At 40.7% G+C, this 25,470-nt stretch overlaps 3 protein-coding genes across 5 annotated transcripts; 2 read left to right on the top strand and 1 right to left on the bottom strand.

Moving 5' to 3' along the window:
- The first annotated feature begins 2,684 nt into the window (after positions 1 to 2,684).
- On the top strand, positions 2,685 to 8,053 carry chia.2 (chitinase, acidic.2). The gene is made up of 12 exons (XM_067239044.1): positions 2,685 to 2,788; positions 3,754 to 3,817; positions 3,963 to 3,989; positions 4,145 to 4,349; positions 4,487 to 4,543; positions 4,628 to 4,793; positions 6,330 to 6,454; positions 6,600 to 6,723; positions 6,886 to 7,068; positions 7,151 to 7,267; positions 7,381 to 7,513; positions 7,589 to 8,053. The coding sequence occupies exons 2-12, from the start codon at positions 3,793 to 3,795 to the stop codon at positions 7,834 to 7,836; spliced, it is 1,410 nt and encodes a 469-aa protein (XP_067095145.1). The 5' UTR covers positions 2,685 to 2,788; positions 3,754 to 3,792; the 3' UTR covers positions 7,837 to 8,053.
- A 758-nt stretch (positions 8,054 to 8,811) lies between these two features.
- Positions 8,812 to 25,162, top strand: LOC136949810 (chitinase-3-like protein 1). Its single transcript, XM_067244043.1, has 10 exons — positions 8,812 to 8,902; positions 11,309 to 11,552; positions 11,752 to 11,808; positions 12,019 to 12,184; positions 13,115 to 13,239; positions 13,343 to 13,457; positions 13,659 to 13,841; positions 24,494 to 24,610; positions 24,714 to 24,851; positions 25,043 to 25,162. The coding sequence occupies exons 1-10, from the start codon at positions 8,812 to 8,814 to the stop codon at positions 25,160 to 25,162; spliced, it is 1,356 nt and encodes a 451-aa protein (XP_067100144.1).
- On the bottom strand, positions 20,379 to 24,091 carry LOC136944943 (putative nuclease HARBI1). Of its 3 annotated transcripts, XM_067238976.1 has the most exons (13): positions 23,717 to 24,091; positions 23,365 to 23,435; positions 23,101 to 23,277; positions 22,949 to 23,010; positions 22,780 to 22,866; positions 22,651 to 22,692; positions 22,409 to 22,582; positions 22,311 to 22,329; positions 21,916 to 21,964; positions 21,641 to 21,810; positions 21,456 to 21,571; positions 21,248 to 21,359; positions 20,379 to 21,153 (listed from the first exon to the last, which is right to left on the bottom strand). In XM_067238976.1, the coding sequence occupies exons 1-13, from the start codon at positions 23,872 to 23,874 to the stop codon at positions 20,783 to 20,785; spliced, it is 1,608 nt and encodes a 535-aa protein (XP_067095077.1). In that variant the 5' UTR covers positions 23,875 to 24,091; the 3' UTR covers positions 20,379 to 20,782. The 3 variants fall into 3 exon arrangements, with proteins under 3 accessions (XP_067095077.1, XP_067095046.1, XP_067095068.1); XM_067238945.1 differs by having other exon boundaries at positions 21,641 to 21,964; XM_067238967.1 differs by having other exon boundaries at positions 21,456 to 21,547; positions 21,641 to 21,964.
- Positions 25,163 to 25,470: the final 308 nt, after the last annotated feature.

Here is a 25,470-nt window from a genome sequence, read left to right as displayed (position 1 = left end):
TAGTCAAGCTAATTGCGCGTGCACCCTATTCTTAAACAGCCCGAGAGGTAAAACATGGATCATACAATCCGCCACGGCAAAAGCAATGCACACGGCCACGTGACTTCTTCCAGAAAGAACGTTCCCTTTAAGCCGTGTACTATGACAGCTCTTATCCACCGCTTCATCAAAATAAAATGACACGCCATGATTGACGTGAACTATAACTACGTAGGTCGAGGTCCTTTTTCAGACCTTTACTTCGTTGATTAAAAAACAGACACCCTCTAAACACATCTACATTGACTTTTTTGACATCGTTTAATATAAATAGCCTACTATTAATCAATACATTATCCAGTAGCTTAACCCTTTAACATGGTTTTTGTGTCGGGAAAATGGAGGATAGATGTCCTATGGATTTTAGGTTCGTTTTGTAACAGGCTACTGTTAACAATTATATAGCTATGATAATTATACTAATTTAGATTGAGATATAGGCCTATGCCTGATGCCTAAACATTTGAAATCACAAACTACCATAGCCAAACATTTAACGGCTATGGTGTGTATCAAATCATTGTTCATCATTGTTTAATGCATTAGGCTAAATGTTGTAGGCTATTTATTATTTAAGTTGAATTTCTATAAATGTAGCCTACATATTGACCTGATGAGAATAAGAAAATGAGAATGTCCGTGGTAAATCATCGTTTTCCCGTTGGGTCAGTGTTACAGGAACGTCTTAAGCAAGAACACGGTCTAAGCCTGACAATTAGCCTGACCCGGACCTGACTAGTTTCGAAGCATAAATTACCATAGTAACTGAGTTCGAACTACGTTGAGCTAGCTTTATGGAACCGAATGAACTCGAAATTAGTCCGACTAACTGACATAAGTCTGGCTTATTCGGTAAACTCGCTTTATGGAACAGGGGCCCGTTCTCCGTACGTCGCTAACTCAGTTAGCTGGATTTGATTGTTGACGATTTGTCATTATCTTGGATTGTTCGGTTCTTCGAAGCTCATCCTGGACTTGCTGTCATAGCAACAGGTCCGTAAATTTAAACCTGCTCGGGAGCAGGTTTATTTTATGTAAACACGATTAGATTGAGGCTTTACAAGCAGAGGTGATACAGGAAGTCTGTCACAGACATGTCTTGTCCGTTTTTACTACAGGAACCTGTTGCAGAAGGTGCAAGAATAATTAGCAGAATTTAACATGAAACCGAATTAATTGGTCATTGCGTGAGGCTCCTTAAGCACAGCTCGATATGCTAGCCTATACTTTTTGAGAGGATAGCCTATCGTTTTCGCCATTTACATAATACATTTGTTGAAACCACATCATATGACATTAAAGATGATAAATGGAAATATGAAAGTATGAAAATAATAAAAACATAGGCCTATAGCTTACTGTAATAAGCGATAAAACGCGTCACTCCTCTACATTTAATTTGGTCTGCTACTTTTTGCACTGAAAACACTTGGTCTCATAACTATACAAGTGGCTGTCACAGCCTGACACTGGTGTGCTCAGAAATAATGGGATATACTATGAAAGAGGAGAACATGATTCTTCAAATTACATGCAATAGTAAAATGGTCCTGGATTTCCATTGTTTACACCCATAGCTTTTAGAAATTGTTACTGAAGACAACGGTTTTTTACATTACAATATTATTTGTCATGCTAAATGACTAAATGTAAATGTGTATTTTATGTTAGTCCTATGTATTTATTACACTATTTATGTTTATTTCACATTAACCAAATAATTCATCTCAATAAAGGGTGTCCAAAACAACATGAAAAGTCTAATCTATTGCTTGCATGTTGTTAAAGTGTACCCATAGTATGCAAACAAAGCTTGTCTTAAAATGAAGTATGTAGTATTACATACAACTGGAATGTATTAATCATTTTAAGACAAGCATTGTTTGCGCCATGTTCTTACATAAGGGTAGTTTTGATAAGGTGTCTAATGTTCATTGATGATTAGCCAGTATAGTACTTTGGTTGTTTAGTCCACGTATAAAACAATCTTTATCTTTTACATCAGAGCAACAGCGACAGACAATATCTTTTTTTTTATCTAAGAGTTTGAGCTTTAAATAAAATCCAACCCTATTGTTGTTTTAGATTGTTGCTTTAAAATGCAATCATGTGTTTAAGTGAAAAACAGTGGTCATGATTTATCACTCTTTGTCCACAAATGTGGTACCGCAACCAATAAATCATCCTTATCAATACATTATCAATGTCCTGGATCATCTTCCAAAGTGTAAGCCATTTCATAATGAATGTATTAATGGTGGTCCAAACTCATGATTGTAAATTAGAATGTTCAGAATGGTACAACAATCAGGTACATTAAGTGTGAGAGTCCATTCATTATGTAATACAAAATAACTCCTGTCTGTACTTTAGATCTACTAAAAACATTATTAGAAGACGTGATTAGGTTCAATGTACAGAAAATATGAGTAAGACGTTAACATTATTCCACTGTTGCCAACTGCCCCTACTAACCACTGTTTACATTGTTATTGACAGATTAGGTTGTTTTTCTTTTTGACAGTGGCCTAAATAGCTGTCATTGTCTAGAGGGATCATAAATTCTTACAGCTTTTGACTTGACAGCACCTATTTATCTTATCCACCTATTTTCCACCTATGATCTTCTTTTTATAACATCTACTCCACCAGCAATGAGGAGATACACTTTTACCTCTGCCTCCTCACCTGGATCAACTGTATAAAAACCCAGTCTGCCTGGTCTTCTTTGGTTCTCTCAGTTCCCAAGGTAAGAAAACAGGCAACTCTTCATAACCTTTTATTTTGGATTGATCTCTTCTAAAATAGTGGTCTAAATGGTTGATCTTTTAGCACTGGTGTAGGTTTTAAGACATTTTATGAAGTATTTACTTTACATACAGTATACTGTAGTTTAACTTGTAAATAGTAATGTAATTAGTAACTAGTATTTAACAAAAAGTTTAAATAGTTATTTTCTCCTTAAATTTGTATTTTAGGAGGAGTTCTTAAACCATAAAAAATTTAGTGCTTTTCTATATATGTGATCATTTTCCAGATAGACGCCGAGTATTATTTTGTGATTTATTCCTATAATCCTCTCTCTAAAGGGTTACTATAAATATGTATGTTTGTTTGTTTTTTGTCAGTGCAGAGAACTCTAGGAAGTTTAGAAGTAATTCTAGAAAGTAACTATAGCAAAATAAAGATAAATGTAAAGGTAAATTTATGTTTAGATAGATAGATAGATAGAAACTTTATTGCCACACAACAATTTTGGTGGTATTCTTTTGTCATAGGTAGCTCAGTCCAGTGAGGAGGGGGGAGATGGGGATAGGAAAAAAATAAAAATAGAAAAAGTCCAGGTCAGCTTTGGGAGTTCAGGCGTCTGATAGCAGAGGGGAAGAAGCTGTTATTGAGGCGCGTCGTTCCAGCTCGCATAGATCTGTAGCGTCTTCCGACGATAGGGCCGCTTTCTGAACCTGGCGATGGTATCGGAGGGGCGTTGCTGTCTATGGTCACCTTTGAATACCCAGGTGTGTCCCGACTTTGTGCCGTTGTCTCTCTTCCGCGTCTCACTCTCACTCCAGCTCGTATCTCCACAGGAATATTGAGCAGGGGAGCGCTCACAGCCTGGCATCTTAGGAGCCATGTAACAATCTTATGCCATGTAACAATCTAGAAAATCTTAAAATGTACTGAATATTAGTATACCTCTCTACACTTGACTTTCAGTATCTAACAAAAGGGTTTCTGCCATTAAGAGCTTTCAAGATGACCAGACTTACAATCCTAGCAGGTAACTGATCTACAAAAGCACAACATAACAACACCACATGGTAACAATGAGTGTTGTCAATGCATTTTATTGTCACCACATCTGCCTCTCTGTTAGTAGAAGAGTGTAACTCAGATGCTAATTTCTGTTTCTCTCCTTGTTACAGGCTTGTGCCTGGTGATGTGCCATCTGGGTAAGTAAAAAAAATAATATTAGCATTACTTGCATTAGATGCCTCATGTTTTACTAGATGCCAAAATGTTAACATTGTTAAATAGATTTGATTTGCAACCAGTCTTTTCTAAATGTTCTTTAGGCACTGACCTCAGATCTGTTTTTCCCCCAAAGCAACATCCTCAAAGATGGTTTGTTACTTCACCAACTGGTCCCAGTACAGACCCGGGACGGGGAAATACATGCCCGCCAATGTGGACCCTTTCCTTTGCACACACTTGATCTACGCCTTTGCTATGATCAACCATGCTAACGAGCTAGTCACCTATGAGTGGAATGATGAGACCCTCTATCAGGCCTTTAATGCTTTGAAGCAGAGGTGAGCTACCCTAATCCTAAACACTGTTGAGTTGTTTACAACCAGATGCTGCCAGACAGTTTTTCCAATGCCATGTTTCTGTTTGAGTAATGAATGACTTGTTCATCTCCATCGCTCTCGTCTTCACTACTTTTTAGGAACCCACATCTAAAGACTCTGCTGGCTGTTGGTGGGTGGAACTTTGGTTCAACCCAGTGAGTACCATACACAAGTCACACCACAATACTGCCAATATTGATGTTGTTCATGTTTTCTTAGAAACATTTAATTATCTTCAGGTTCTCGATCATGGTTTCCAATACTGCCAACCGCCAGAAGTTTATCCAGTCGTCCATCAGCTTCCTGAGGATGTACGGCTTTGATGGTCTGGACCTGGACTGGGAGTACCCGGGATCACGCGGAAGCCCTCCTGAGGACAAGGAGAGGTTCACTGAGCTCTGCAAGGTGCGTTCAAATGAAATCAAACTTTATTTATGAAGCGCATTTCTTACCAGAAGGCAACACAATGCTCTTCACAGAGGGGAAAGGGGTGGGGGTGTCAAACACTTATGTTTAACACTAATTTTCCAGAGGGAAGATAGAGAAGAATTGTACATACAGAACAGAATGGTACATACTTCCCTGACCTCTCTGAAATGAGACGATCGAGCACTCTCCTGGAGATTGTGAGGTCCCAACATATTACAAAGCACACACATAGCATGAATCAATACTACATCATGGAAAACATGACGTTTTATATAAACAAAAAATAATTTAGTGAATAAATTAAATAAATACAACATTTTACAATGAATGGTAGGTGAAAATATGTGTATTAAGACTATAATTATTACAAAACACACTAAGCATTTAAAAGTAAGGTACTGGAAAATATTGGATTAACGAGAGGCCTTTATACTTACCTGCCTAAAAGTGCCTATATTACCTGAAAAACAAACAGCATTATAAGAAAGCAAAAAACATTTAACAGCAAGCTTGTAAAGCTCATAATGCAGCAGAGGTAAAGAGCTAGTGGAGATGTTACTGGCTTGTAAATCCCGCTCAGCAGCAACAGTAAAGAGACAGTACAGACCACAAAGTATCTATCCGCGCTGCTGGTTTTTAGATCCCGCTCAGCAGAATGGTGAAATGACACTGAAGACTACGGCATCCCTATCTATGCCGCTTTTAGTTTTTTTAGCGACAATACATATCAAAGGGAATAATAGGTGAGATCGAAGAGGTATGTCTTAAGATCTCGCTTAAAGGTTTCTACAGTCGTATCCTTTCTTAGAATCTCTGGTATAGAGTATTCCAAAGGCTGGGAGCATAAAACCTGCCTCTCCATATCTCTTTGTCCTGGCCTTTGGAACTGTTCAGTGCCAAAAGACCTCAGGGATCTACCGGGGGATCTTGAGAGCATACCGGAAATATATTCAGGTGCATGACTATGGAGTGATTTATAGACTAGTAAAATCAGTAAAATCTATTCTGCAATTAACAGGTAACCAGTGCAGGGATTATAAGACTTGTGTGATGTGCACCCTCCGTCTAGTCTTGGTGAGGACTCGTGCAGCAGCATTCTGTATGATCTGAAGTTGACTAATAGCTGTCTTTGAAAGACCAGACAAGAGTCTGCCTGCTTGTGATAAAAGCATGCATCAGTCTTTCAGTGTCAGCCTTAGAGAGAAAGGGTGGCACCATAATACCTCTGTTTTATCTTGATTGAGCTGAAAAAAGTAGTGTGACATTCATTTATTCATATTCATATCAGCCACGCAATTTACCAAACAAAGCTATAATTGTTGGGTGTCATAGAAATATAGAGCTGGGTGTCATCTGCATAGCCATGGTAATTAATGTTGTGCCTCCTAATGACAAGCGTTATCTTTCAACTCCCATCCTGTTTTGTAGTTTTCAGACCCAAAGGTGGTCAATACATGTTCCACACCCTTAAAAAAGCACTAACCCGTAATTATTTGTGGCGTATGTTTGCAGGAGCTCAAGGCCGCCTATATTGCTGAAGCAAAATCCACTAAAAACTCACAGCTGTTGTTCACAGCTGCAGTGTCTGCTGGCAAGGGAACCATTGACGCAGGATATGAAATCGCTGAGATCGCAAAGTGAGTCTAGCGGACAATTGAAATGTCAACCTCTCTTGCTATAAGATTTGACTGACAAGTTCATTGCCTACATCTTTGGAAATTCTGTCAATTTTGCATCCAAACATATCTCCTTAGTGGTAGTGGTCTCTTTGTTAATCTCCAGGTATCTGGACTTCATCAATGTGATGACCTACGACTTCCATGGAACTTGGGAAAAGTTCACAGGACACAACAGCCCCCTGTACCGTGGCGCTCATGACAAAGGAGACCTCATCTACTTCAACACTGTAAGGAAACAAAAGAAAACGATGTATACATTCGCATGGCAGTAAGATGCTCTTATCTCACAATGCTACTACTTTAAATTATAATTAAGTCTCAACCACAACTACTTTATTTTAGCAATAACCACTCCTGTCTTTCCTTTTCATCCATTTTTTCGTTCGCAGGACTATGCCATGAAGTACTGGAGAGACAAAGGCACCCCAGTTGAGAAGCTGAACATGGGTTTCGCTTCCTACGGCCGCACGTTCCGCCTGACATCTACAGAGAGTGGTGTGGGAGCCCCAGCAAGTGGTCCGGCCTCCGCTGGGCCCTACACACGCGAAGCTGGCTTCTGGTCTTATTACGAGGTAGGAGACTGAATGACTGACACCTAAAGTCAATGGATCATGTTTGACCACCAATCCAAACTCATAATTTGGTTCTCTTCAGATCTGCAGCTTCATGAAAGACACAAAGATACAGTGGATTGAAGATCAAAAGGTTCCCTATGCTACTAAGGGCAACGAGTGGGTAGGATTTGACACCAAGGAGAGTTATGAAATCAAGGCATGTATATTTTGGACATTAACCATATTTATATTGCTGACAGACTTGACAGTTCAGGTGAAAGTCTTGCAGATATGACATTTGTCTTTTCTTGTTTCCATGTCATCCTACAGGTTCGCTACATGAACGACAACAAGTTTGGAGGTGCCTTCGTTTGGGCTCTGGATCTGGACGACTTCGCTGGGCAGTTCTGTGGAGATGACAACCACCCTCTCCTTGGTCACCTCCACACCCTCCTGGACATTGGTAAGTCTCTGGGACATTTCGGTCCAACACAGGTCATTGACCACCGCAATTCTCTCAAACTGTTTTGTCTTCCAGAGCTGCCCCCACTGCCTCCCACCACCACCCCCAAGCCTGGTGCTAGCACCACCCGACCAACCACCACTTCCACCACCACCACCCACGCCCCAGGATCGGGATTCTGCAATGGCAAACCCGACGGCCTGTATGCCCACCCAGATGACGCCAGTAGCTTCTACATGTGCGCCGGAGGCATCACCCACATCAGTTCCTGCGGAACTGGCTCTGTTTTCGACGACAGCTGCAAATGCTGTGTTTGGCCCTGAGCACAACAGAAGGGATGGCTGATTGCTGCTACAGCTAGTGTTGATGATGTTTATAATCTTTCATTAGCAAACCATGTAAACATCACCATTGATAGCTATTTTTGACCAATGTCAACTCCAGTGCTAACGGTTCTGGTAAAAATAAAGTCCTGCTTGAGAAGAAGGTGAATAAGGTGCTTTAATCTTGTGCTTCCTTTTAAAGCTTTATATCATCTTGTATACTTTTCTGTGCATTTCTTTTTTTTTTGTAAAACCCACCAAAGTTCAGTATTTTGAACAATGTAGTCAACCAGACAGTCAAACACATTTTTTTTTAAAGGCAGTTAAATTAAATACTGATAAACATCATTTTGTCCCTTGTCCTTGTGACAACACCTAAAGCATTAACTATTATGTTTGTCTATGTCTATTAGTGATATGTAGAAGTACATTTCCGAATTGGAAATGCAGTATGATGTCAAAGTGCCTTTATCTTATAACCTCAAGAACAATAATGTCTGAATACAGGAATTTAGTGGAGAAAATTATCAACAAAATGGGCTTTCTCATTTTAACTCTCACGCCTGCTTACATAGTTTTATCTGGTTCTCTTACTGAGGAGAATTTCAGATTTTAACTTAGCTTTCCTTTTCCAGGGTTGCTGTGAATAAGAAAGGGCACTACTGCTTGGAATGGTCTACCAAAACATTTTCAGTATGTTTCCCAGACTGGATGGATCAAGTCTAGTCTGGAACTAATGGGAGTTTGGTTACATTATACATTGTTACATTAACGTTACTGGTTAAAACTCTTACTAATCTGACAGACATCAGGACATCAATACACCAATATCCACAAACAATTGCAAGTCAGCCACCTTAAGGGTTCAGTTACCATGGTCCTCCAGGGTACAGTTACCATGGTCCCCCCAGGGTTCAGTCACCATGGAACCCCCCAGGGTTCAGTCATCATGGAGCCCCCTAGTGTTCAGTCACCATGGTCCCCCCAGGGTTCAGTCGCCATGGTGGCTCCCAGGGTTCAGTCACCATGGAGCCCCCTAAGATCAGTCACTATGGTGTCCCCCAAGGTTCAGTGCTTTGTCATCTCCTCTTCATCGTGAAATCCTTCATTTCCACTGCTACACTCATTACACTCAACTCAACCTTTCCTCCAAAACCATAACCTCAGCCACTCACTCTATCCTCATCACGTGCCTTGCAGACTTAAAATATTGCATGCATCAGAATCAACTGCCTTAAATCTGACATTATCGGCCCACATTCTCTCACCCACTCCCCCCAGACCTTCCGGTTAGGGTAAGCCCAATCCCTAGCTCAGGGTTAAATACAGTATTTGCTTTAAAATATTACTCACCACCTACAAAGTCATAAACAATGACTATGCATCTATGAGTACTTATAGTACCTATAGTACCTATACAAATCTAATGTACTATTATTATTTTTGTTTGCTAGCTGTTGAGTTATTTAAATAGGTTGTCACATGGTAAAAGACAAATAATTAATTGAAACTTTCTTTGAGGGAAAGCAAAATGTAATGGAATGTTTTACATGTAATCTTGCTGGCTCTCATTTTATGACAAACAAAACAAGTCTTAATGTAATAGCCAAATCCACGAAGGTACATTATAAAAGAAACAATGCAGTGTATAAAAAGTCACCATCCAACAAAAGTACTGAAATCTATCCAAAATCTGAGATCTAAACAGAACTTGGCACACAGAACTGTAACATTTCTTAACGGTTTAGAGGGGAACTGTGCAATGTTCAGGACACATTCTGTTCCTGTTTCTTGTTTCTTATAACCATGCAGTCACAGTGAGTGGAGAACAGATAAGTGACAGCATGATGCCAGAAGCACTCAGAGGCGTTATCAAAGGAAGTGACGAGATATGAGGACAGCGTCACCCAACACTACGGAGAGTGGGAGACCTATTCAACAAGAGGACAGGCGGCCTCAAGGCTGGCTCCAGGTTACAAAAAAAAACAGTTATACATATTTACATCATTCTAGGAGGTTTTATGGCCTGTGCTTTACTGTTGTGGTATTTAAGAGCATTATCTGAAGTTGTGCTTGCTTTTATTGATCTATTAATAGATTTCAGATTCAGAAATAGAAAATACTAAATGACTATTACTGAAAACCCAAATCTATTTAAGAGAAAGGCTTAATATAAAATGGTGGAAAATACTGTACTGTATGTTATGTACATCATGTTTTTTACTGTATATCCATGTGTGAGATGTTGCAAGCATCTCTATGATGAGACCCTGTAGCTGAAGGTGTCTACGTTTAGTGTGACACTCCCTTTGTTTAACCTGTCTTTCCATCTCTGATACTGTTTCACCAAAACAGATCACATTTTGCTCTGACAATATTAAAAGATGGAGCTACAGTGTCATATTGGGTTCCCCACTGCTTTTAAAAATCCCCTTGTGCCCTGGGTGTAAAAGAAAAAAATGGGTCACTCTGACACTTTTAAGAAAATTCTGAGGAAAAAGTGTGTATAGCTCTGTTGACTGTATTGTAGTATGCACTAATACACCATGAGAAAATCTGCAGCATATAGCACATTTCACTCATAGGAATATAAATGGCTTTACTTGACAAAATGAAGGCTTCCAAGTTAATTTGACAATATCTGATTATAATGAACTAACTACACATATCTTAGAAACCAAATGCATACAATTAACTGAATGCATACATTAAAAAATAAAATAATGGTTATTCATGTCATTACGTACCATCACAAAAAGTATCTCACATATGCTTGATGACACCTCTATAATCCTAACCTTAACCTAACCCCTGACCCTAACAAAGTCCACTGTTCATTACCTATACTCTGTATGTTGTTAAATTTCATGGCCATAGTGACACAGTTTTCATTAGGTTCTTCATCATTCTGTAAGTTGAGACATCAGTGGGACGTTCCACTGTATGTTTACACTGTCCTCACATTCCTGCCCTCTCCCTCCCTCCTTCCCTCCCCTCTCTCTCCTTCATTCCTCCCCTCTCTATCCTTCCCCAGACAATGGGACTTTTTCACTTGCCAAATCAAAGTGCACAAGAAAGAATAAAAATGAAAGCAGTGATAGAATGTTTCATCTGTGAGTTTTTGTCACTTTTTATATTATGGTATTTTGTGTTCTACATAATTTCTACATATTTTGTTCAATACAGCAGTATATTTATGTGTTTTATAGGTATGAATCTACTCGTTAACGTGGGTGAGTAACATTCACTGAATATTATTGAACAAATGTATTTTAACTTGACAGTATTGTTTGTGATGAATATCTCATTACAAAGATATACTGTCACCTGTCATTTCTTTATTTAAGAAAACATTTTTGCTTACTTGTTATTTTAAACTTTTGCCTGAGACTTTTGCAACGTACTGTAAATGCTAAATAATGGATTGCAGACTTTTGTATACAATATAAATGGATTTATCTGCATGCTTTAGAAACATACTTTTTAATTCATGCTTTTGCTTTCTCCTTAGTGACAGCCACCAAACTGGTGTGTTACTTCACTAACTGGTCCCAGTACCGATCTGGAGAAGGTAAATACCTTCCTGAGAACATGGACCCTCACCTGTGCACTCACCTGGTCTTTGCCTTCGCTGTCATTAATTATGCTAACAAGCTTGAAATCTCAGAGTGGAATGACCCAACACTCTACCGGTCCTTCAACAGCCTCAAGACGCGGTAAGAATTTAATTTAATTAACTTAGTTAATGCTGATTCACATGTGCCTCTTTGTTTTTGTTGGTTAATTTAAATGTTTGTATGAGTAGATATGCAGTAGCAAACACAGACACACACACACACACACACAGATATTGTGAACTTTCATATATTGTCTGAAAGTTGGTGACTTCCCTCCCATCTCCCTGAATTTGTGCAGAAACCCCATGCTGAGGACTTTGCTGTCTGTCAGAAAGCACAGTGCTGGAGATGCCCAGTGAGCTAGAGCTTTTCAGCCTTCCATGCCTTCCCTCCAGAGATAAAACTGGCACACACTTAGCTAGATTCTGTTGTCTATTGACTATTACATATTTCCAGCAGCATCAATTTTACACATTCTGCTGTACATATTTTGGTGTCAGAATTTGTGTTTTTATTTTATGTTTTATTGTTGTTCAGATTCCAAAAATGTCAATATTTTGCTTAGGTTCTCCATTATGGTTTCCAATGCTGCCAAACGCCAGACGTTTATCCAGTCGTCCATCAGCTTCCTGAGGAAGTATGGCTTTGATGGTCTGGACCTGGACTGGGAGTACCCTGGATCGCACGGAAGCCCTCCCGAGGACAAGCAGAGATTCACTGAGCTCTGTAAGGTGCGTTATCTATCAATTCCAGCCACCATCACAACCTGGGTCACATTGTCTTTTATCCTATTTTTATCCTTTCACATACATAAGCTTTATCTGACATCTTGCCTGACTACATTAAACCTAAGCTAAATGCTTTTCACTTATGAATTAACTTATATTGTTCTTTCAAATGCCTGGTACCATGTAGCTACAGAAAACTTTGTACTTTGTTGTTCTGCGAAGGAAAAATGCACTCTGTTACAGTTGCAGAGGTGCGTCAACAACAAAATACTAAATATATGAAATACAGAGAATAAACAGGTGCATAATGTTCCAGTGTACAAGAACAGGAGTTATTTTTGTCAGTGGGAACATCTGTAATTCTCTTCCTTTTGGAACTTTAAGTTAAAGTTGCATCTCCGGTTCCACCCTCCTTTGTAGCGCAGGGGAGATCTTAGTCATAACACAGTTGAACCCCCTTGGGCCATATTATAAGGGGGGCATCCAGCTCTTTCACAAATTTGTTCGTTCACAATACATGTTCAAGAATAAAGAAAGTGCCTTTCATCCTTTTGTATGACTGAAAACTGTTTCTCGTCCCACTAGTTCTTAAAATATCTAATTTTTAGATTTTTTGGTTTCTTTTGTTTCTTTTCTTGACTTCTTACATTTACGTTGACATTTAGTCATTTAGCAGACGATCTTATCCAGAGCGACTTACAGGAAGTATAGGGACATACCCCCGAGGCAAGTAGGGTGAAGTGCCTTGCCCAAGGACACAACGTCATTTTGCACGGCCAGGAATCGAACCGGCAACCTTCTGATTAATAGTCCGATTCCCTAAACGCTCAACCATCTGACCCCCCTTTTGTGCTGGGTACCGTCAACTACAGTTGGATATTGTAACAGCAGTTACCACAAGCATTAATTTCTGTACATTTTGGGTCTCCCCAGGAGCTTTTCGTGGCTTACGAAGCGGAAAACAATGCCAGTGGAAAAACACAACTAATTATCTCAGCAACGGTAGCAGCTGAGAAAGAATACATTGATATAGGATATGAAATCACTGAGGTGTCCAAGTAAGCCTGGTTTAATTGCCTGATAAAATTGTCTCTCAGTTTTATAATTGTTTGAACTTATTGATTAACTTGATTTCCACTTTATGTATGTGTGTGTGTCTAGATACCTTGACTTCATTAATGTTAAGACATTTGACCTTCAAAGCAATCAAGCTAATGTCACCCACCATCACAGTCCTCTCAATCAGGGGCATCTCAACATTGACCAAGCCAGCACAGTAAGTCGCTAAAAGTAAAATGTCTCCATCATAGAACACTTTACATTCATCCCTTACCTGGAACAGCGAGCCAATTTACCAGGTTCCTTTTTGAAGACAACTTCCTAAATCTTTCTTTTTTTCAATTGCATTTTCAATGATTGTTTTTGCTGAGCTGAAAGGGAACATTTCCAGGTATAATTGTGTTTTCCTGCTGCTCAGGACTCTGCTATGCAAAACTGGCAGTCCAGAGGGGCCCCAGTGGGAAAGTTGCTGCTTGGCTTCTCTACCTACGGCCGCTCCTACACGCTCTCATCAGGGCAGACGGGGGTGGGGGCCGTAGCCAGCGGTCTAGCCAGCCCGGGGCCCTACACTCAGGAGATAGGATGCTGGTCCTACTATGAGGTGAGACACTTGACCTGCACACACGACACACACTCTCTCTCTTGCTCTCTCTGTTTCTCTCCCACAATTTTGTAAGGTGTACGGTGTTTGGGTTATATTTTGGAATCACAAAGGCTGCTGGGTACTGCTTAACCCTGTAAGACCTGTTGTAAAATTACAACGTCACCTTTAGCACCTTTTTTTTGAAAGACCAAATTTAACCATTAGCATTGCAAGGCAAGACAATAGGACCCATTGGTTATGAAAATGTGGTCGTTCAAAAAAAATCTTATTTGCAAATGTGTTTTTTGGAGAGCTAAAGGCGATGTTAAAATTTTAAATCGGGTCTTACAGGGTTAAACGCGACAGTCACATGACAAGCAGAACAGGAAAATCTTTAGAATTTTGGTATCTTGCTGGCGCAATTTACCATACCACATATTTTCATGGGGGTGGAATAATTGAATCGTTTATTTGTTAGGCTTGTCCCTATAACCAATCAGATGCTCTTCATTTACAAAAGGGGATTGTGTAAATCAAATGAATGTAACTATGGAGAGAGATTAAGACAAGCCACATTCACAGAGGCTTAGATGGAAATGCTCCGCCGGTGAGGTAATATTTACAGTTTTTTTCAACTGCTTACACAATTTTTTTTACTTTTGCTCTTTTTTTCAAAACTTTACACACAAATCCAAGAATTGCACACACAAAATGCTAAATGCCTTGCATCTCAACACCAACCAATCATGGCTTTAGAATAGGCCTATACAGTTTTTTTTCAAATGCTTACACACATTTTTTTTACTTGTCCTCTTTTTTTCAAACTTTCAAAACAAACAAATCCAAGAACTGCACACACAAAATGCAAAATGCCTAGCTTCTCTTGCTAAATGAAGCACTGCATTCAGAATATCACAATCACGTCCTCAAAAGCAAACATTTGTCTTACGTTGCAAACACCTTTGCCATAATATTACATTTTTGGATATATCATATACACACAGTTATTCAAAACCTAAAACTCTTTCATGAGCTCCTATGTGCATTTTTGTAATGGCAGAGATGTAGAAAAATTCATGGTAAACACGAAAACAAGATTGAAACCAAACTTTTTTTACTGTGCTTTTACTAAGCTTTTGTGGTTGTGAATACAGTATTACATAGTACGAAAGAAAGAGTGTAGTAGGACAGAAACCAAACCTAATTTAGAAAAAGGTGATTACGGAATGGTGTGTGTGTGCCATGAACTGTAGCATACGGTAATATATACTATTTTCTACAATTTTGTCAGAATGTCTTCTTACAGTCACTGTACTGTGGCACAGTAGGATAAAGTAATCCACCAGACTGTGACCAATCATGCAATGATCGGAGCTAGTTCAGGCATGGCACTCGGGTAGCGCACGCCATATCACCCATCGCCGTGTTCTCAGCCCATAGGCTTAGCTTGATAGGCGTTGCTATAAAGTCGCACACATGCACGCACACGCGTCCTCGATTACCTTTGTGTTCTGCGCTGCTGCCACCCACCACCATCCCCTTCTCCCCCATGTGGTCTGTCTGTTCTCCCCGTGGGGGATTTAACTTGTTGCTCCCTGCCTCATGTCATGCATGCTGCAGTGAAGGCAGGGAGCGCTTCCCCATGTACATCCATTCCGCCAATGTTAAACCATTTGTCATGTGTATGAATAAATGGTGAAATCAATCACGTGAGTGTCTTGACTGAACTGCAGTCCACGGATGCATGGGTGCTAAAATATATGTATGTGTATAATATACCGTGTGTTGTGCTAAAACAGCTGTTAAGTGTACATTAGAACATGTGTACATTACAGTATATTGTTACATACCTGTTATAATTTCTACAGTAAAGGTTCAAATTATATTATATACATTGTATGGTATTTGTTTTTACATTAACAGTGGCTGTTGTGAAGATGTGACAGTGATTCTGCAGCACTGTTCTCCTGATCTGGAATAATTTTTTATTAACTGCAGATCTTTTTACTCGCCACGAGAGTTTGCATCATTCATTCTGGTTGGCGTCTACATGCCTCCGCAGGCTAGCGTCACCGAGGCTCAACGTGTGCTTGCCAGCCAGATACTGAGTGTGGAGCATGAAAATCCGGATTCCTTATTTATTATGCTAGGCGACTTTAACAAAGGCAAACTCACTCAAGAACTCCCCAAATTCATCAAATGCCCTACCAGAGAAGGAAACACCTTGGATCACTGCTACTCTACAATCAGCAAAGCATACCATGCGGTCCCCCGAGCATGACTGGGTCACTCTGACCACGCCATGGTCCACCTGATTCCTGCATAAAGGCAGAAGCTAAAGCACTGTAAGCCTGCTGTGAGGACATCGAAACAGTGGACCAGTGAAGCTATGGAGGATCTGCGGGCGTGCTTGGACTGCACTGACTGGGACATGTTCACGACTGCTACCAATAGTCTGGATGAGCTCACAGAGGCTGTGACATCATACATCAGCTTCTGTGAGGACTGCTGTATACCAACACGGACCAGGGTGAGCTACAACAACGACAAACCCTGGTTTACAGCTAAACTCAGAAGGTTGAGGTCAGCGAAAGAGGCCGCGTTTAGGAGTGGGGACAGAGACAGTTTCAAAAAGTCGAAGAACAGGTTTAGCAAGTTGGTGAGGGAGGCTAAACGACTGTACTCGGAGAGAGTAAAACACCAATTCTCTGCAAACGACTCTGCTTCTGTCTGGAGAGGGCTCAGGCAGATTACCAACTTCAAGCCCAGAGCCCCCCACTCAGGGTCTGCTACTTTTTGCCAGCCCTCTTTCTTGGATTTTGCAGACTTTGAGATGTTCCCGGGCTTTCTGATAAAATCTTCAAATTCGGAGTAACTTTCGATCAAGCTGTTGCTCTGTTGGCTCTGTTGCGGAAAAAACAGGGCGCTCATTTTGGCCACGGTGAGCAGCCATGGACTTATGTGAGCAGCCAATAGCAGCTTGCTGATCAAGGTTTCTACTATCGATACATACCATAGAGTTAATATTACTTGAGGAAGCAACTTTTGTCTTCCAAGATGGCGTCCCCATTCATTTCTATGAAAAGTGCTCAGTGGCGCAGTGAGGCAAGTGAGAGCACGAAACTGGACCGCGCCATCTTTCCACTTCCGACTCTTCCGGTCTAGCTTTAAACAGTGGCTCTTTTTTTCCCCTAGCTCCGAGACCTCGTGCACGCTTGCAACTAACTGTACACGTCATACTTTGCGACAACCAGTTGCGAGCATAGATGTATATGGTTGCGAGTGTGTGAGCTAAGGCATTGCAGTGGCAGAATGGGGTACAAGTCCGATAAGAATCAGAGACATGATGCAAACTTTACGGAAATGTATGCTGTCACTGTATAGTATTCCTTTCACTTGGTTTTTAGAAATAGGCTATAGGGCTAAATAGGCTATAGGGCTATTCTAGATGGAACTCATCACATATGTTGCTTTTTTTCTTTGTGATATGAGTATGATTTCCAACGCATTGTATCGGATTAAATAAACTGTTAACATGAACACTTAGCTCCGTCGTTGTTCTCGCCAGGCAAAGAAGGCTTAATAGTTATTTTTGTAACAGAAATCTTCCATAATGCAGACTTACCATAGCTTACTGTCAACTTTATATTCAAACGAAATGCCACGAAATTCACACTGCCTTCAATTTAACATCAGTGTAGAAATGTGGCCTGTGTTTTATATGTTCAACCTACAAAACCAAACGCCTATTAATGGATATAAAGTGATCTAACAAGACTTGGTAATAATGTAATAAATTGAGAAGTGTGTCTAAAATATAGTCTACTTTATTGAACATGTGCCTTTGAAAGGGGCATATTAACAGAACTATATACAAGACGTTTCTATCAGATATAAGTGGGGGTGAAACAGAGTCACTGGGGTCGCGCACTTGATAGCATGGACAAACTACACAGGGAGAGAATCATATTTAAAGGCACGGATCATGTGACACCATTAATTGATGGCGGGAGCGTTAATCGACCTGAACCCTATTGACCGCCCGACCAGGGAACGGGGGGAAGGTAGGGCGTTCTTAGCGGGGGGAGTGAGAAGTGTACACTACGATAAAGCCCAAGTGCAGAGATCGGTCTTGCATGACTGAACTTGCGCAAGCCTCATTTGTTAAACTTGCTACAACAGAGCAGGCAACTCAAGCCATTTCTTTCAGCTCCAGGTAAATCGGCTATCGACCAATGTGAACTTTTGTGCTCGTGCCCTGTTAGTATCCGCGAGCACATTTCCAGGCAACTTTTATTGACGTAAGCAAATACATGGGGTGCTAGTTTACCCATTTCGGATTGGTTTCAAACTTAGCAAAAATCAGGAAAAATTATTCTATGAAAAAGCTAGTAGTATGAGCCAGGTTTGAAAATCGAACAAAAATTATTGGGGGAGATAGTTTTGTAAATGTTGACTGGAGTTAATAGAATAAAAACGACCGGAAGAGCCGGAAGTCTAACAAGAAATGCAATACCACCTACATCCACCGTTGCTTCAAGCCGAGGGGCGAGGGGTGGGGGCTTGATACATAGCCCCTTTTAGACCAACGCATAACTCAATCCAGCTATACTAATTATAAACAACATGGGTGTTCGAAGAATCCAATTAGCCAGATCATGATTAGCAAGATGAAGTTGTCTTGAATGTGTCATTTGATCTCGGATGGAATAAGCGACGTAGCCTACGGAGAATGGGCCCCTGTAGTCTTGTGTGTTGTTTGGTCAACATATTCATGTACTTGTACGTGCTCTACTGGAACAATATCTCTGACAAAATCAAGCAGGTTATATCATTACAAAAGAATAGTTAGTGTAAAAGTGACTACAAATTTTGCACTACAGCAGGGCTCTCAAGTTTTGAAGACAGGCAAGAGTGACATTCTCCCCCACGTCAGGGGGTCAAAATTAATTAATTAATTGCTTTTTACCTGACATCTTTGAAAGGCAGCAATGATTAATGCATCCATGGCCAGGATATAATTATAAAATATGACATTATTTTAAAAGTGACCTATAACATCGACTATGCAAAACACTTAAATGTATTTAGTGCTAATACAATTATTAAGCCTATTTGGAGAGAGATGTTTGTAATGTGACAATATGTCAGTCATCGTGTGATAACGAAAATATGACTAGGCCTAGAATACTTGTTCTGAGCAGGTGTTGTCAGTGAACAGGCTGTACAACTGTTGGATAAGTTACAGACACTCATGAAATACTGATGCTAATTATCTGGGAAACATTTTTTAACAGCAGTCAAGTTGTCATTGTTTGTGTCAAACAAGTTGGGAATTTGTTGTAACATTAAAACAAGAGATCATGAATGTGCTCAAAGTGATCCTCGAGTTCCAGTGGTTTCCTCTGTGGGTGAGTGGCAGGCTTGACTTAGAACTCCAGGGGAGACGCGCTTGATTCCTAATGGTTCCATAGTGAGAGCGGCGCGGCCAGAGACATTTCGGTTGGGCGCTGCGGCATATTAAATATATTATAAATAGTTTTTCCGCGTGAGAAATACAATGTGTGGCGGGAGTGCGTGACAAAAGACCGAAATGAGTGACTGTCACGCTCAATGCGTGACACTTGAGAGCCCTGCTACAGTGTGTAACTGGTTCAAACAGTCCAATCTTATGAACCATGTGTGTGGCATATGGTGACAGAAATGGGTTTTTATACATGATTATATAGTTTTGAACGAAGTGTTTCATTTGGCAAAAGATTGGAAGTGTTCTGCTACTTGTGTGTCTAGTTGTGTGAATCGTGTGTTGTGTTTTGACAAAGTGAGCCCTGGGGCCTGTTGCACAAAACTAGGATAAGGGATTAAGCCAGGATATCTTGGTGATCCTGGCTCAATTGATCCGTAATCCGGTTGCACTAAAGATGGATAGGGGGCAGGAGGATATGTTATGGTATAAATTACCATGGAGATTTATTCTGTGGAGCTAGCCTGCTCCAGACCAGGCTAAATTCCAGGATCTATTTAATCTCATCCCTAATGTCAGTCAGCAGTCACCACAAATGGAAACCAATAGTTATTTCACTGCTCACTATACATTGTTATCACATATAACTAGACCCACTGTCATTATTTAAACGTTTGTGATCATTAATTTCAATGATTTTGGATAAAAAATGATTTTTAGATGATGTTGCTATCATTAGATAATTTACAGTTTCCCATAGACTATAAGGCTATATATAAAATGATAGAATATTAGGGCCACAGAGGGGAAAAAAACACAAGTCATAATATTGTAACCAGTTGTTTTAAAGGAGGACAGTTGTTAAAATGACAGATGTGGGGCATTTCGTGAAATTGTACTTCAGTATGGTTTCATAAACAAAGACATGCTGATGTGCCAGAATATTAAGTATCACATTGTCATAAGTATCAAAACTGTAAAAACAATATGTAGCTTTTCTGCAGAAAGAACCAGCCTCATAAATTTATGACTTTATCCTTTTTCTTCAGTGTGGCCCTAGTACTCTGTCATATAAACAAATACACATTCCATATGAATATAAAAACACAATGTGTAACATTATGTTCCTTTATTGAATAAGGACAAAACAAAGCAGGTAAACCATCAGCTCCTTTCGAAACTGAAGTCACAGTGACTCTACAAGATGGAAAGCACAGAATCCAAGCATATTATACAAAATGATACATACACATTCAAAGGTCTGTATATAACACACCCTGCATGTCTGCACACTAAAATAAATGCAGGACAAATCCATACACATCAACTGAACAGACAAATGAATGGATGCAGTAGCCTCCCTGCAGCCTTGTATTACACACAGTATACCGCACAAACATCATAAGAGGCCAAATTCGTAAAAAAACGAACCCAAAAAAACCCAAATTCCTCTGCCACCGCAGGACATATTTAACCAAAATTGAAAGCACACATACTAACTAAAATAATTCAACACATATTGGTCCCTCAGCAGCCGACCACTGTCGTCATCAGGGAAGATTGCCGGATTGTCCCAGTCCATGGCTGGTGGCACTCTGGGGGCCCTCTCCTTCCTCAGGCAGGCCACATTGTGGAGGACAGCACAAGCCACAGTAATATCACATGCCCTAACAGGGCTGACCCTTAATTTGTGAAGGCAGTGAAAGCGTGCCTTCAGGAGGCCAAAGGTCATTTCAACTCTGGCCCTGGTCCTGGCATGGGCATGGTTGTAGGCCTGCTGTGCTTCCTGGGGGTCTGTGAAAGGTGTCAGGAGAAAAGGCTGGCAGCCATACCCCCTGTCTCCCAGCAACACACCAGAGAATTCACCTGTCAACACAAAATCTCATCATTACTACCTCATAAACACAGTGATATTCTTGACACAGCCATGATGGTTATAAATAGGGGTTGTGTGGCTTACCTTGTGATAGGCACTGATAGATTTCAGAGGCCCGAAAGATTCTGGAGTCATGGACTGAGCCAGGCCATTTTGCCACAACATTGCTGATCACACAGTCAGCATTGCAGACCATCTGAAATCATAAGATGAGGAATATTACACCAATCAATGCACATCACTGGCAATGCAGAGTGTTCGTCAATGGACAATATCAAAAAGTTATGTTCACCTGAACATTAATGCTGTGAAAGGATTTCCTATTCACAAAATCGGCCTCATGGGCACCTGAGGGGGCTTTTATCCTTATGTGTGTGCAGTCCACTGCACCAATGACATTGGGGAAACCTGTCACACAAAGTAATGAGTATCCTACTATGTGTTAACAGTTGTCCTGTAATTTGTAGATCCTCTTACCTGCAATCCTATAGAACTCCTCTTTGATGTCACAGAGTCTTCTGTGGCCAGGGAAGGAGATGAAGACATCTGCTAATGCTTTGATAGCCAGACACACACTCCTTATTGTGCGGCAAATTGTGGCCTTGTTCAGCTGTTCTGCATCCCCCACTGAGTACAGGAAGGCTCCACTAGCAAAAAAGCGCAAGGCCACACAAACCATTTGCTCCACACTCAGTGCATGGCTCCGTGCAGTGCGGTGCTTAATCCTGGGACCCAGTAGTCTGCATAGATACCTGATGCCATCTGCAGAAAACCTGTATCTTTCATATAGATGGTCATCAGGGAAGGCCAGTGGGTCCAACCGGTCCCTGAAGACCCTTTCTCGCCTGAAGGCTCTCCTCAGCACAAGTGCTTCTTCATCCACCACATCTCGCACGAATGGGCATGCCATTGTCAGAGCAGAAAGGAACACACAATTTTGGGCCTTCATATAGGCTAGTGGCCACACCTGGTGCTGGGGGGGTGGGCAAAAGAGGGCGATGCCTTATAACGATGACTTGGTTGTACTGATTGCTGGGAAAATAAAAAAAACCTTAGAAAGATGCCACCGTCCTGTGTGCTCACAATAAGAGCTCATATGTCATGGCTCACTTGACTTTACGAGAATATACCTAATTTTTATTTTCAGCTGTGTCATCTTCTTGGAGCTGGGGGAGGAAAGAAAAATAATGATTAATACATTTGTGTTACAGTTAGCATACAGTGTACATTGAAGGCATATCTCACCTCCCTCTCAAGTTTTTTTATTTCAAGGTCCAGTTTCCTAATTGTCCTCTTTTTTATTTCGGACTCCAGTGCAAGATTTTCCATCTTTTTCTTCTTGTACTGAATGTCTATGTCTGCCAGTTCTATTTGGCGCCGGAGGTGGTTGCCATACAACTTTCTGATAGCTTGTGAGCTCTGTGAACACAATACAATTAGCGCAGCTGGAATTTGGCAGGATGTGGTGTCCTTTTATTAATACGCACTATGTTGCCAGGCTGGTTTTCCCACTGTATAGCATCTGGGTCCTGTAAAAGAAATTAGATTTTTTGATTTTGATGAGGACTCCTCACCATTGTAGAGTAAATAGTACTTTCACAGTCTTAACATGATACCTCATGCCTTCTGGAATCCAGAGAGATGGTCTCCTCCTCATCATCGTCTCCATCATGTGCTGTTGCTGCTGCACTGGGGCCTTCACCCTATCACATTTAATCGGATTCATATTGAAGCTAGTAGACAAGACATGCCAGGCCTACAGTATGCCTTTGATGGAGTACTCACTGGATCAGCATCGTCTGGTGCTTGTGCTGGTGGCTCTAACAGGAACACAGTGCTGCCAGACACTGCAAGGCAATAGGTAAACCAAAGTCAGACAGTCCAAATTGATTCAATATGAATGTGGTTGTATCCCATGTAGAGATGGAAGGACATACCTTGAATGAAGCGGGTGGCATCTTGGGAGGAACCTATGCTCGTCTCTTTCCCCCCAGGGATCCCCTCTAAGACGGGCCTGCCTTTATTTAGCTCCAAGGCCATGTCCTCTGCTGGGGTAAGGTCAGCCTTTGGTGACCCACCACCCGTGCCTTGTCTGTGGGTATTCTTTTTCACTGCTAAAACAGTACAGACAATGTGTGAGCAGGCACCTTCTGGGTACAATATATGCTTGTGCTTTGTTAAATATTAGTCAGGGACCATACCATTCTGCAGAATGTTCTTGTATTTGATTTTGACCTGCTGCCATGTCCGTTTTGGCCCGTTCATGTTTAATCTACACACACACACACATATTTAATGGAGTCACACTGCAAAAAATTACTTGGTATTTTTGTCTTGTTTTCAGTAAAAATATCAAAAAATTTATCATAGCTTTATACAGTGTGATGGAGTTACTTTACACAATTTCACTCATATCTGCAGTGCATTTCAATAAAAAATTTAACCGTTTCATAATTACAGTACAACTGCATTTTTGGAGATGTGAATTAAATATTTGAATTGTAATTGTGATGTTTCAGCGGAGCGGTGAGTATGTAATTGTGCACTACTTACGCATTCAGGCGGTCTGCAATACTTTGCCACGCTTTTTCTCTTTGCTTTATCACTGTGGCGGTGTTGCCTTTCTTCTTAATTATATCTTTTACCTCCTCGTATGCCTCCATGAGGATTTGTGCTTCCGACGGGGAAAAGTACGCGGCTCTAGTTGCCATGGTAAATCAGTTAATCTGTGATCTGTGGCGGGGTCTATTTGAGTGAGCCGTGAGCGCGCACCTATCCAGGATTGGTTTCACCTGGCTTAATGAATCCGTGTCTGCTCATCCTGGCTTGGTCTTTGTGCAACCAATTAAGCCTGGACGCACATGTTTTGGCTTCATTGAGCTCAGCTGAGTCATTTATCCCGGATGTCTTAATTCTACTTTTGTGCAACAGGCCCCTGTTTTCAAAATTGTGCTTAAGCAATTGGAAAAAACTGTAGAGTGCTATTTTGATTGGTTGTGTTTGAAAAAACTAAGATGCTTCCTGTTAGAATAGTATGTGTTATGTGGAGAATTGTGTGTTGTGTTTTGCAAAAAGTGTTTTATGAAATTGAAAACTGAGTCAAAGGTAAAAAATGTGCATATGGTTTTGCAGATTTGATGTGTGGTTCTGGTGTTTGAGTGTCAGGTTTCAGAAATTGTGTGACAAGTAAGGATTTTGTGTGTAAGCAGTTGAAAAGAACTGTAAAAGAAAATATGATTTGTACAGGTGCTCATCATGCTCCATGGACTGCTACGTCTAGAACCAGTTATGGACATGCTGGTGGTCAGTTTACCGTGTTTGTCTCCTCAGATCTGCTCATTCCTCAAAGGGACCTCTGTTCAGTGGATAGATGAGCAGAGTGTTCCATATGCTATCAAAGGGAACGAATGGGTGGGCTACGACAACATGCAGAGCTACAGTGCCAAGGTATCTGCCAAAATACATTCCCTGGATGTTTATTTGTCTTTCAATTTTACAATTCATGTATTGGCCATTCAAACAGAAAACAAAACCCTGTCTTCGGGAATAGGTCAGCTATCTGAAGGATAAACAATTTGGAGGTGCCTTTGTGTGGACTCTGGACATGGATGACTTTTCTGGAATATTCTGTAATCAGGGCAGATACCCACTGATTACACATCTGAAGACTATCTTGAATATTGGTAAGGTAAATGCCTAAAAATGTCATAATAAACATAGGACATGAACCTGACTAGTATAATGTCTTCCTTTCAAATTGAATTTATTGATTTTGACCACCTGCTTTTCTCTGTTAGGTTGGACACCGCTTACAAGGCCCTTGGAAATTACCTTGGCAGCCTCCATCCCTAGCAGTACCTTCTCATTCACCTCCTCCAGTACCCAACCAACTTCAGACACTCTGGCCTATACCAGAACCATGACCTCAACCAAAGAGGTCATAAACTGTCCACAGAACATCATAGTCACAGACACCAGCAACAGCTTTTGTCACCATAAACCAGATGGGGTCTACCTCAGGTCAGAAAACCCCAAGTCGTTTTACAAATGCAAACACAGTCAAACCTATTTTTTGAGATGCCACAACCATGGAACGGAGAACAGCAGTAGAGGGCAGAGTCAACTGTCTTATGGTGTCATTCTTTTACCTCTTGGGATCAACTCGCTCCTTCATCTCTTGAGCACATGGAGCAATAGGTGATTGGTTTCTCAGACCTTAATTTGATTGTTCATAACTAACTTTGGACATGAGATTGGAATGTTTCTGCATATGATATAGATCAATAAGACAGAAGTGATCAGACCCC

Source organism: Osmerus mordax, chromosome 1 (genome assembly GCF_038355195.1).
Source record: "Osmerus mordax isolate fOsmMor3 chromosome 1, fOsmMor3.pri, whole genome shotgun sequence".
Taxonomy (NCBI): domain Eukaryota; kingdom Metazoa; phylum Chordata; class Actinopteri; order Osmeriformes; family Osmeridae; genus Osmerus; species Osmerus mordax.
This window is presented reverse-complemented; position numbering and strand designations above follow the sequence as displayed.

Coding starts and splice junctions, on each gene's coding strand:
- chia.2 (XM_067239044.1), top strand. CDS start 3,793: ATGACCAGACTTACAATCCTAGCAG. Junction 4,544..4,627: donor TGGAACTTTGGTTCAACCCA/GTGAGTACCATA, acceptor AATTATCTTCAG/GTTCTCGATCATGGTTTCCA. Junction 6,724..6,885: donor ACCTCATCTACTTCAACACT/GTAAGGAAACAA, acceptor TTTCGTTCGCAG/GACTATGCCATGAAGTACTG.
- LOC136949810 (XM_067244043.1), top strand. CDS start 8,812: ATGGTCCCCCCAGGGTTCAGTCGCCATGGTGGCTCCCAGGGTTCAGTC. Junction 13,458..13,658: donor ACATTGACCAAGCCAGCACA/GTAAGTCGCTAA, acceptor CCTGCTGCTCAG/GACTCTGCTATGCAAAACTG. Junction 24,611..24,713: donor TGCAGAGCTACAGTGCCAAG/GTATCTGCCAAA, acceptor CTTCGGGAATAG/GTCAGCTATCTGAAGGATAA.
- LOC136944943 (XM_067238945.1), bottom strand. CDS start 23,874: ATGGCAACTAGAGCCGCGTACTTTTCCCCGTCGGAAGCACAAATCCTC. Junction 23,011..23,100: donor TGCCACCCGCTTCATTCAAG/GTATGTCCTTCC, acceptor ATTGCCTTGCAG/TGTCTGGCAGCACTGTGTTC. Junction 21,154..21,247: donor CTATCAGTGCCTATCACAAG/GTAAGCCACACA, acceptor TTGTGTTGACAG/GTGAATTCTCTGGTGTGTTG.